At 45.9% G+C, this 12,242-nt stretch overlaps 1 protein-coding gene across 1 annotated transcript in view; it reads right to left on the bottom strand.

The window, feature by feature from the left end:
• Positions 1-5,394, bottom strand: part of loxl2a (lysyl oxidase-like 2a) — a 25,675-nt gene extending 20,281 nt beyond the window's left edge. The window contains exons 1-3 of the mRNA XM_030770170.1: positions 5,338-5,394; positions 4,723-4,930; positions 3,742-3,917 (exon numbers count right to left, since the gene is read on the bottom strand). Coding sequence (XP_030626030.1) covers positions 3,742-3,917; positions 4,723-4,930; positions 5,338-5,394 — 441 coding nt within the window. The remainder of the gene's footprint in view (positions 1-3,741; positions 3,918-4,722; positions 4,931-5,337) is intronic.
• Between the last annotated feature and the right edge of the window lie 6,848 nt (positions 5,395-12,242).

Genomic DNA, 12,242 nt, shown 5'->3' with positions numbered 1-12,242 from the left:
AGTAAACACGCACTTTTTCCTTCTAAATGTTTACATGGACGGAGAACAAAACATTTACTCCCTACAGCTGTTTAAGAGACAAAGTCCTCATGCTCTCTGGGCTGTTCGTCTGCCCGTGTTGTGTTGAAGATATGAGAGAGCCCTGCTGGCTGACGTCTGACAGGAACCCTTTGTCAGTTTATCAGATGAGAATTTGTTTCCATCAGAGGGCAATTCAGCAACTTTGGGCTTTACAGCGAAAAACGTTTCCTGGAACATTGTTTTTTTTTGGGGGGGGGGAGGTTTTCGTTTTTTTTATTGGGAAACTCGTGGCTTATGCGCACCTCAGCATGACGGAGGCACTGAGGACCAGGGCAGAGATCTGAGCAGCGTCTGTGTTTGTAAAATCCACAGGTCCTCAAGGCTCAGGGGGTAATGAATGGAGACAGACTGTGGATTATGACAATATTGTGATACAGTTAATCAGTTAATCTCTGCAGTTCTCAGATTGTGGAAATTAAAATGTCATTCCTACAGTTTTGCCTCTGTACACAATGTTCTGTTATGTCCTCATATGTTTGAACGTGACACGTTCATTGAAAGCAGTGCAGTATATGCTTCTGTTACACAGATGTTACTGCTCACAGAGTTAGAGCCGTTTCCACGGAAATGCAAACCTCGGTTACAAGAATGGTCATCCGACAAAAGGTTTCAAACTACCACTAGTGATAAAGTAGATGGGCTGAGTGAACACAGACCTCAGTAGAAATGTTATGTACCGAGAGGTATGCGTGCATGAACGCAAAACTCCCCACAGATGGAAGTGGGTGTCAGTGTGAAATTAATCCTGTGTACAGGTAGTAAAGTCAGAACCGACCCTGTTCCAACCTAACGGACGAAACAGGGAGAGAGAGAGACGCCTGTTTGTACTTGTTCTTGAGTCTGTTCCGGATTTAAAAGGTTAAGTCACACCCCCTCCGCTCCATTCCCGTCCCAACTTCAGAGCCGCCAGTTAATCAAAGGAAGTATGTGTAGGGTGGAGACCTCTGGCTCGTTCCACTAACACCCGAGAGAGGTGAATGCATGTAAGGACACAAATAAGCAGTTAAAAGGATCCATTCATATGAGCAGAGGACAGGTCACTCTGTACCTCCTGAAGCCGCTGAGGTCAATATTTATGGAAGTATTTATTATTTGAATAACCAGGGCTGAACGCTAAGAATAAATCCTGGAAGTATGGAATTTAAGAGAAAAAAAAAAAAAAAGAAAAAGAAAAAAACAAAGTTTTCTTCTTTATGTAGGACCTGTAAATTTACCTTAAATAGTTCACTTTTTGAGTTCCTACAGTTTCAGTCCAGTTCAGTCTCTTGAAAATATTGTACCTCTGACATGTTTGTCTGGGCAAGTGTTGTTTTTCTCGGGCTCCGCTTTTTGTGGAGCTTGAGAAAACGATGAAGTCCAAAGTAGTAAAGTATTTAAAAAAAAAAAAAAAAAAAACGAAAGAACTTCATTGAATATACTAAAACAAAGTACCCAAAAAATGTGTTACTTGATTAAATTACACAGCATGAAAAGAATGCGCTTATGTAACGGGGAGAAATAAAGACGGATCGTGAGCGTTCATAATTAGTGTTCACTCCCCTTTGTCAGTCATCGCAGGATTAAAGCCTCGTCTGCTCCACACAGAGAGCGCAGACAGCTATGCCTTGTTCGCCTGCCAGGATCCGCTCTCTCAATATTCCTTGGCCTTTCTCAGACTAAATTGTCCATTGATGGGAAAAATACACATATCGAGGATGTTCACTGTGTTATAAAAACACGGAGGCTGAAGAGAGAGGAGCAGGAGTTTGGACAGTCTGCACTCTCTCATGCCCGTCTGCCGCCGCAGAACCGACCCTCTTTGACTGTTTGGGCCAAAATAACGCTGCGGTCGGCCTGCGTCCAGGCTCTGCACAACACGTGGAATCCGTGCACGGCAAACCGCAGAACCGCGCGGCCGGGCCTCGCGTGACTCACAGGGAACCGGGTGTCGTTGCTGGCCACGGCAGACGTGCGGTCACCGTCCGCGCTCCGTCTGGTTGGACGTACGTTACGGAGCGAGCTGTAGGCGAGCGCTGAGGCTTTCCATGCTCAGCCCAGAGAGCCCACAGACTCACGCAGACTTTCCACTGGGGCCCAGTGAGGGCCTCTGGCCTGGAGCACGGGTTTCCCCAACTCTGTCGTCATTCCTTCCGCTAGTCAGCAGCTCCGCAGCTCTGACTCACCTCGTTAGCATTCCCGGACACCGGGGAGAGGAGGACGAGGGAGGGGCTCCCTCCCCCCGCAGACCCAGAGGGCCAGACAAAAAGAGCAAAGCCCTGCTGTGGTAGGTTCATTAAGCCTCAGAAGGTTCCAGAAACGTGGAAAAAAATCACACCGTGGGTTCTTTCATCACAGACCGGCTCTGACTCGTATTCTGTGAGGGCCTTCTCACCTTGGTTTCCATAGATACCATGGCAAACACACAAACAGCCCCGGATAACAAACTGATCCTGGTCTGGTAAACACATCTGCATCACAGGGCCAGACTAAGTCTTGAAAGCTGACACGTTATCAGAGTACAAAGTGTTAAAGCAGCACACACCTGAACAACAAACGCCAGTAAAAGGACAAAAATGACTATAACCTAACATAACCTAAAAGTATTCCCGTTTCCTCTGCCTGGAACATAGCACCCCACCAGAGACAGAGAGAGAGAGAGAGAGAGAGTGGGAGAGAGAGGGGGGGGGGAGACAGAGAGAGAGAGAGGGAGAGAGAGAGAGAGAGAGAGAGAGGGAGAGAGAGAGAGTGGGAGAGAGAGAGAGAGGGGGAGAGACAGAGCGAGAGAGAGAGAGAGAGTGGAAGAGAGAGAGAGAGAGAGTGGGAGAGGGGGGGGGGAGACAGAGCAAGAGAGAGAGAGAGAGAGAGAGTGGGGGAGAGAGAGAGAGAGAGAGAGAGTGGGAGAGATAGGGAGACATGGGAAAAGAATAGAACACTGACCCCAACCTTTTCTGTCATCATTTTACAGGCAGCTACATAACTCCTCTCTCGAGGTCGGAGAGTTCCTGCATTCCTGCAGAGAACACCTCCTCAAACCGCAGAGAACAGCTCCTCAGACCAAGGAAATATGATGTCATTTCTCCTAAACGCTCAGACAGATAAGGAGAGACATCCCCATAAACGGGTTCCTGAATCACAGGACAGGCATGAACCAACAGCAGGTCTCCATCAGGTCCTTGTGAAGACATCTCACATGGCCAGGCACTGGACACGCACAGCCAGCGTCTGTGTGAGAGACAGATGACTCAGCGCTGCCCGTGTGTGGACAGACGTAGAGACATGCTGGACACGCTGAATCAGTCATAAGAAACATCCAGCTCCCATACTTCCCTCTCATCACCGATCTGCCAAGACCACACCCCCCCCCCTAAGCTTTGCATTCTTTCAACAGTATGGTTTGGTTTGTTTGTTTGTTTGTTTGTGTGTTTCTCTTGCATCTGCTCTGCATTTCCACATCACCACAATCACTAAGTATCACTAAAACTTTCGAACTTTGCTACAACTGTGCGAAGAAAAGAGAGAGAGAGAGAGAGAGAGAGAGAGTGGGAGAGAGAGAGAGGATGAGAGACAGAGAGAGAGAGAGAGAGAGAGAGTGGGAGAGACAGAGAGAGAGAGAGAAAGCAAAGCAAACTGCGGGAGCGGCACGACAGTGCGTTTAGACAGATGTGAAGGGGTGCACGGTACCTCCACGTCATTGTTGACGGTGCTGATGAACTTAAAGCCGGGGATGCGTTTCTGGCTGCATAACACCCCCACGTCCTCTGTGTGTCTGCAGTCCGACACCCCGAAACCGTTGGAGGGGCAGTCGGCGAGAGACCTCTCCCGTCCTGTGCAGTGGACGTTATCTAGCCAAATACGACCTGAAAGGCAGAGGTCAGGCGGAAACGCCTGGTGTCAAAGGGGGCCTGTCCGAGGGGTTGTTTAGTCTACGCGACATTAATCGGAACCTTCCAGAGCACTGGGCTGCTGCTGTATGTTACCACTGTGTAACGTCACCACTGTGTTATGTCACGGGGGCCATACAGGAGGGAGACATAATGTGAGGTTTCGTTTGTCTTAAACACTACAAACGGCTCTTCGCTGGAGTTATGAAACGTTTTATTTAAAAGATATACGTGGCAGGATTCCACAAATCTAGTCCACAGGGAAACAAAGCCCCTCTTTTTGGCTGAAGACTCCAGACACCTGTTTTCTGGGGTGAAAAGCAGTGGGACTGTGGATTTGGGGAATCCCAGGAATGGGCTGGGGAGGGGGGTGGGGGGGGGGGGGGTGCTGATTTATGGATTCGCTCTGGCCTGCTCAGCTGTTAATATAAATGGAGAGCACTAATATGATGTTAATGAACATCTGCTGTGTTTGTGAACATTAAAAGTGTTCCTACAGGCTGAGGTCTGGTGGTTCTGTGTGTGAACAGTGAGACTGATTCATTTCCATTCATCTTCCTCAGCCTGCTCTCTGACAGCTATCACGTACGCCCCTAATGGATAAAACACCTCTTTTCCGTATTCCCGATTACACACATAAACCTATGCCCTGAGCAAACATTTCCATGAAATACAAGACACTGTTAATAATGTGCCTTTAACATGCTCCTGTCTGTGGGCGTGAATTTGGGCAGAACCCCGTCACCCTGGAGAGCCAGCTCCCCTGTATATCGCTGCCTACCTTCTCCTCCGCCGTACTTGGATGAATGGGACCAGGACACAGCTTCCACGTAGCCCAGCTCCCTGCACACCACGTGGGCCGCGTTGATGGAGAAGTCATCGTCGCAGACCGTGCCCCACTCTCCGTTGTAATAGACCTCCACACGGCCCTCGTAGTGTTTGCGCTTGTTGCCTGCCAAGCGGAGCTGGATCCTGGGTTCAGTCTGGGCCTGGCACAGGCCCCAGAGACACAGCAGAATGCCCAGACCACAGGGCACGGAGCAGCAGGACAGCATCGCCCTTCACTCTCTGAGACTACAGAAACTACAGTAAAGAGAGAGAGAGAGACAGAGAGACAGAGAGAGAGAGAGACAGAGAGAGAGAGAGAGACAAAGACAGAGATAGAGTGAAAGAGGGAGAGACAGAGAGAGGGGCAGACCGAGAGAGAGAGAGACAAAGACAGAGATAGAGTGAGAGAGGGAGAGACAGAGAGAGGGGCAGACAGAGAGAGAGAGAGAGAGAGAGAGGGACAGAGACAGAGAGAGAGAGAGAAAGAAGGTGAGAGGGGCAGACCGAGAGAGAGAGAGACAAAGACAGAGATAGAGTGAGAGAGGGAGAGACAGAGAGAGGGGCAGACAGAGGGAGAGAGAGAGAGAGAGAGACAGAGAAATAGAAACAGAATGTTACGCAGCATGAAGGCAGTCATTCACCACCTTGTTGAGTTTAACTCTGAACATTGGAATACCTCAGTTAGGAACTCTGTGATTAAAGCCTATATGAAAACTCTATAGCTGTTTACCATTCCCACTGGAATGCCCCGGGGATTTTTTATTTTTTTACATAATTGCTCTTTCATATGACCAAAATTGCAGTTGATTTAAACTCCTCTGAACCGCCATTAACTTCGTAGAAAACACTGACCACATTATGGGAAACCTCACATTATGGGGGTTTTTTTTTGGGGGGGGGGGTTTGCTGTTTTTTGTTTTTTTTTTTAATAATCATGCGTCGTGTATTGCTGGTCTGATCAGCGGCAGTGACACTCTGGGGCAGATGTTGGTGCCCGTGAACAGAGCGGTGTGAGTGGAGAGAATGAGGCCCTGCTGAGAGACAGATCACATCACGTTCGCTCTCCCGTCCTGTCCCAGCCTGCAGTGGCAGCTTTGGCCTCAGTCAAGCCACTGTTCTCTCAAACGTGGAAGCGCGGGCTCAGAGTGACTGCTAAGGCACGCTCCGTCAGAGCTGAGGCTGAGTGGTCTCAGGCCTGTTTGGAGAAGCTGTCAGAGACAGAGGGAGCTCCGCTCTCTAATGGCTTACACATGCACGGTCCCGCAGAGTTAAAGAGATCTATCACTCCATCTCTCCCCCTCCCCACCCTTCCTCATGCCCCCCAGGTCACTAGAGCCATTTGGAGAGAGGGTTTGCACTCTCTAAGACTTCTCTGTGAAGTGAAACTGTCAGAGGGTGTGTGTGTGTGTGTGTGTGTGTGTGTGTGGAAGGGGGGGCTATCTGAAGAAGAAAGTGAACCCTGCCCTCAGCAGTTACCAAAGAGGAAGCACTTTCTCTGCTTACATCACTTCATGCTTTGGTTCACTGCGTGCATTTGCCTGCAAAAGGGCAGTAAAACCCGATGGGAGAACACAGTTGAATCTCAAAGTGAATACAATGATTTAATAGTTTTTCAAGCCCTCTAGATAAACACTTAAAGGTTTCACAATCACCCAAGTAACACATATGTGTGTGAGTGTGTGTGTGTGTGTGTGTTTGTGTGTGTGTATTATGTGTTCTTTGTGTCTCTGCACACACAGTTTTACTAAGCCAAACAAGGTCTGTACTTGAGACAACCTGTCTGGGTTTTTTTCAGCCTGGACATGTGCCAGTGTGAACGCTGATTCCACGGGGCCAGCATTTTCATAAACTGCATAAACTTTTTTCCCTTTTCACTGTTACATTGAAATCTAATGGAACCCCGACCTTATGAGTGACCGCAGTGCGGTAACACTGAACTCCAGGCAATTTGATCATCTGGCCCTTCTCAAAATTTTAATGTTCTCACAGCCATCACAACTGTAAAAAAAAAAAAAAAAGAAAAGAAAAAAAAGGGGTAAAAACAGCTATCAGACTGAAGAACTCGGGACCCTGCCAGACAAACAGTCTCTGGCACTCATGGGTAGTTGGAACACAAACATGTACCAACACAATGGCCATACCTTCTCTTTTACACACAAGCAGACCTTTGGGAAAACCACAGAGCAGAATCCATTTCTTCCACAGCTTCAGGGTCTCTATAAAGGGATTTATCCTTTGTTTGAAAACCAACAAGCCCAACAGAGCTTTCAAGACTTCATTTATCCATGTATATTGTGTATGTCTATATACATATGACCAACGTTTTGTCGCGGTTGAAAAGCTGCGAAGAATGTCTCCTCTTATTTGTCTTCCATATGGCGCTTTCACGGCTCACCTGCAGAAGGAGACCGTTTCAGCCTCACCTCTCTCATCACACCCTCATGACACAAAAAAGTTCATGGTGTTACTATGTTCTGTAATAACACTGCAGGTGATATGTCAGTGGAAAAGAACATTCAGCAAAAGCCAAACAAAAGACAAGACACGTCGCGCCCGCGAGGAAAGGTTTTCTGAAACGTTCTCAGCTGGCGGACGACACAGCAGGCTATGTCATCAATTACATCATCATCTACAGCCTCATCACTCACTCTCTCGCAAACAGACTTTTAAAAAGAAAACAAAACAAAACCAAAAAAAAAAACTCGACTCAAGTCTGAGAGGCATGTACGACGCCCAGTCCAACGCTCACTACTCCTGAGTACGGTGCGGTGAGGAAAAGCGCTCACCTTGACTGATCGGTGTGACAGAGGGTGTGTCTGTTCTAATCCACACTAAGTGATGTACGGTGTTCCCGTATCCGCCTGAGCATCGTTGCCGTTGCTCTGAGACAGACTATGTTTGTGTATGGTCTCTGTAGTGTCGCTTACAGAGGTTGTAACAAACGTTTGGACGCGCTTTAATTGTATAACAAATGTTATGGGATTACAGTTATTTACATTGGTGTTGATTTGATATCGTATTTCAAACCTACTTGCTGCTGTATCTAACGGTTCACTGAGTTGAGCTTTACCTACATGTAACTTCACTGTAATGTTAACACCGATAAGCATATGACAAGTTAACCAATTTAATCGATTATGTAGCTAAACCGATTGACGATGACTGAGGCTCAAAACTCACTTCATGCCAAATTTGACAAAAAAAAAGAAGAGAAAAAATTTCTTTTGACACAGACCCGAAATATCATATTTACCATGAAACTTTCGCACGTCGAAGCGAAAACATTGTATAAAAGTAACAAAATCATCACATCGGTTATGTGATGTCACGCGGGAGAAACCGGAGGCACTTACTTTCAAAACTTTGCCTTGCCTGAAGCGACTGTCTCAGGCCAAGTTACACGGTCCGTTGGAAGGAGCAGCAGCAAGAGGAGACGTGCTACTCTTGTTCTTGATTCGTCCTGCTCACGGTTGTTTCGCTGATCCTACTGGCTCTCACCACCGCAGCTGAAGTCCAGGCTTCATCACCCTGCCTCTTTATCAATGGAATTTCGGACCAACCCCGTCGCGGAGAGCATCCCGCCCCTGTGTCCAGACGGGTTATGAAAGTAACTAAAATTCCTCTGCTCACAAGACAAGCGCACGTGCGTAACAGCGCATCGTCCCACAAGTCTGGAAGTGCGCTACTTTCCATTATTACCATGTAATTATTTCTGACTAGTCTGACAGAGATAGATAGATAGATAGATAGATAGATAGATAGATAGATAGATAGATAGATAGATAGATAGATAGATAGATAGATAGATAGATAGACAACCAACAGGGTTGAATAATTTATTTATAATTTTATTTAGCAATGGTTTCTTACATTTCTTACAATATAATATAGATTAATTACTGAGTCCTCTGACAATACAATGAGAAGGTAGGCAGACGACAGACAGACAGACACATAGTCACAGATAGATAGATAGATAGATAGATAGATAGATAGATAGATAGATAGCTGGATAGATAGATAGATAGATAGATAGATAGATAGATAGATAGATAGATAGATAGATAGATAGATAGATAGATAGATAGATAGATAGATAGATAGACACCCAGGACGGAGTTACCAAATTTATTTTGTAATTGTTCTTTTGAGCACATACACAGTTCAAAAATGAGAGAGAACAACAACTCTAAGCTATGCGCAGTAGACTAAACCTCGATAAATATGTACAGGAGGAACGGACAAAAGCGACTACATTACGACAGGGCTGATATCTCAGCGGTTTTAATCGATCTCTGTGTGAATACTTCACAGGGTACCAGCTGCCATTCGCAAGAGCAGCGCGCCCAGCAGCAGGGCAGGGCTCGAGCCGAGAGACAGCGCAGAATTACGGTGCTCTCCGTGGCTGTGAGCCTGGTGAGGCCCGTTACAGTCGTCTGAGAAGCAGCACTCCAGCTTCATCCCCTGGTTACTCATGTGAGACTTCTCACAGAAGGACTTGTAGGAGCAGGACTTCATCACCGAATCTGCGGGAATGAGGCAGAGAAGTGTTTGACCGCAGCGTTTCACGCGTCAGACCGAGTTGGAAAAAGCCCAGTTGCCAGTGAGGAGGATTCTAACTGTACCCAGTAGAGAGATCAGCATATCTTGTATCCCCAAACTGCTACTCGTGCTGCATAATTCGTTTACTCAGAATTAAACAGAAATTTCTGTGAAGTAGCATATATCTCCCAAACATCCAGTCATATCACTTTAACATCTCTGATCTCTGAGGCCGAACATAAGGGGAGTCACGTTAGTCAAATGGAAGTCCTTTTGGATACCTCTCCTCCTAGTGGACTAAAGAGGCAACTACAACATCGAGCGGCCTACGGTAAAATGTGCCCATTAAGTGTACATATGCGCAAAACGATGTCGAAGATCTGTGATTGGTTTAAGAGTTTCCGTTGTAGTTCACGAAACACACACACTTTCTAAATCTAGATCAACTTTTTTAAAATCACGTAATTCCCCGTAATTCCTCCATATCAAGTCTTTTGCTGTCACCCGTGTGTTGTGCTGTGTATGTGCGAGTGTGTGTGTGTGTGTGTTGTGTGTACTCACTAGGTCCTGTGATGGTAGAACAGGCATCAGCGTGTTGGGGGCAAGCGGAGGAGCCCTGGCGGTTACACTCCTCCTGGTTCGCAGCCACGCAGGTGTAACATTTCAATGCTTCGCCTTCACAAACCGAGCAAGAGAACACAACTGATCTGAGATTAGAATGAAGGGTTCAGGAATACTCTCCCGCCCCCCTCCCTTTCCCTTAGTTACCCTGTCCACCAGAGATACATACAAAGACACACACACACACACACAAACTCACACACGCAAATACACACTCATGCACAGCCACTGACAAGATACAGCAGGTGAGCATATGAATCACTTATCAGATGCCAACACTTTACCAAGAACTCGTTTGTTTCCTGTGAAGACACAGACTGTGCTCTCACTGATACAGGTTGAAAAGTGACATTCATATGTTGATTGATCAGTCGTCTGTCATCTGGGGACTTAAGTCAGTGTTCGTCGAGTCTGATAATCATAATCGTCGTTCAGAATGCCAACCTTTACTGAGCCATGTCATACAGCTTTGCCCCAGGCACATCTGTCCGTTTGTAAAAACTTAATACTTAATACCTGCTAAACTCTCCATTTAATCAGAATCCTCTCACGTTTCTCCTCTCACTTTGTCATCCTCTCTCTCTCACTCAAATATATTCACCTTCCTGCAGGCTGAACTGTTCCTTTACTTTTCCCTAAAATGTAACTGTTCAACTCTTCCCATGGCCCTAGTTCCTTTCCAACTGTTCCCCTGTCACGTCAGTGCCTGGCAGTCTAAGTCCCACCAAACCCAAACCCAGCGGTGATGAGGAAGAGGCGCGGGCTGGCGGTGTCGGTGAGAGCGGACAGACCCGGTACTCACTGTGGACAGCGGCAGCGGTGAGGAGGAGGATGCTCAGTATGGTTCTCATGTCGAGCGCGCAGAAGGTCTGAGGTTCTCGGGCCCGTGTGGAAACAGAGCAGCGATGATTCACAGAGTCAGCAACTCTGAGCTCTAATCCCACACTGTCCAGTTCTCCCAGCAGCCCGGCCTCTCACGGGCTTAGCGCACATGACAGACCCACGTAATGACAAACCCCGATGCTTCCTCTTAACCGACTCATAACGACACACATGTGAGGCCTTTTTTTTTTTTTTTTTTTTTTTTGAGATGGTCTGTGATATGTTCCTCTCAATATTTTACTGGTAACACATTTCAAATAAAGTTTGTGTCAAAGTTTTCTGTTTTCTTTAACTGTCTTCATTGACAAGTTTCGTGGGTTTGAATTAGGGGTTTTCACAGATTAAATATAATTTTCAGAACTGAAATGCCTTTAAATCTCTGAGTGTTGGAAGAATGAGAAATACAGACCACACAATGGACACACTGATTAAATAAAAGGAATATCCCATTACATATGCCCTTAGTCCAAGGGTAATCCCTGTGTGTGTCCAGTCACCAGATCTCCTGTCATCTCACATTACTACGGATTACGGATTAACAGCAAAACATGTCGCCCTGTTGTAAAACTATACCTACACCAACATTTCGTCATTGTTGCTGTGGAAATGTTTTGCAGTTGTCATATTGAAATAAAGTGTGAGTGTACAGTGGCTTTTATGGTTTTAAGTATTTTGAAAGTCAGGAAGAAGGACACAGTTTTTAACCTAATAATGACTTTTATTCAGGGAATGCCTTATGCACAAAATATGTATGTATATATTTATATATATATATATATATGTATATATATATTAGTAAACAGGATTTTTGTGCATATCTCTCTCTCTCTTTCTCTCTCTCTCTGTCTTCCACTTTACAAACGTTAATAACAGGAAAAAAAAAAATAAGAGAAACACTTTCGTAGAAAATATAGACAGATCAGATTGTAGCAAGTATTATAGAGAGGACATTTAAAAGCTACTCAAACACTCGCGAGTGACTTTGACAAGGCTAAAAAGGTGCGTTTCTTCACTAAAGCCTTTTCTGCTTGGCACACGGAGAGCAGTTGGATTTGGCAGTTGATTGTGTCGGATAGGAACATGGCGTAAGGCAGCGCGGGAGGAATGTGAGGTCTGTGACGTTAACGAAGGCAAACACAGACAGAGGGAACGACCGGTGCAGCTACGGAGCATGCTCAGAAGTCCGACGCGGCACAACCACAGACAGAGGTTCGGTGACCGCTCGAACAACAAGCCACCCTACGCAAACAAAAAATTAATAATAATAATAATAATAATAATAATAATAATAATAATAATAATAATAATAATAACTGTTCTTATGACAACTTATACCACACACAAAATAAAACAATAACAAAAAGCACAGCTGAGCATGGATACAGTTTAAAAACAGTTACAGTTATCAAGGCCTATGTTACACACAGC

Source organism: Chanos chanos, chromosome 3, assembly GCF_902362185.1.
Source record: "Chanos chanos chromosome 3, fChaCha1.1, whole genome shotgun sequence".
NCBI classification, from domain to species: domain Eukaryota; kingdom Metazoa; phylum Chordata; class Actinopteri; order Gonorynchiformes; family Chanidae; genus Chanos; species Chanos chanos.
The sequence above is the reverse complement of the archived record's forward strand: the minus strand, read 5'-3'. Positions and strand labels throughout refer to the sequence as shown.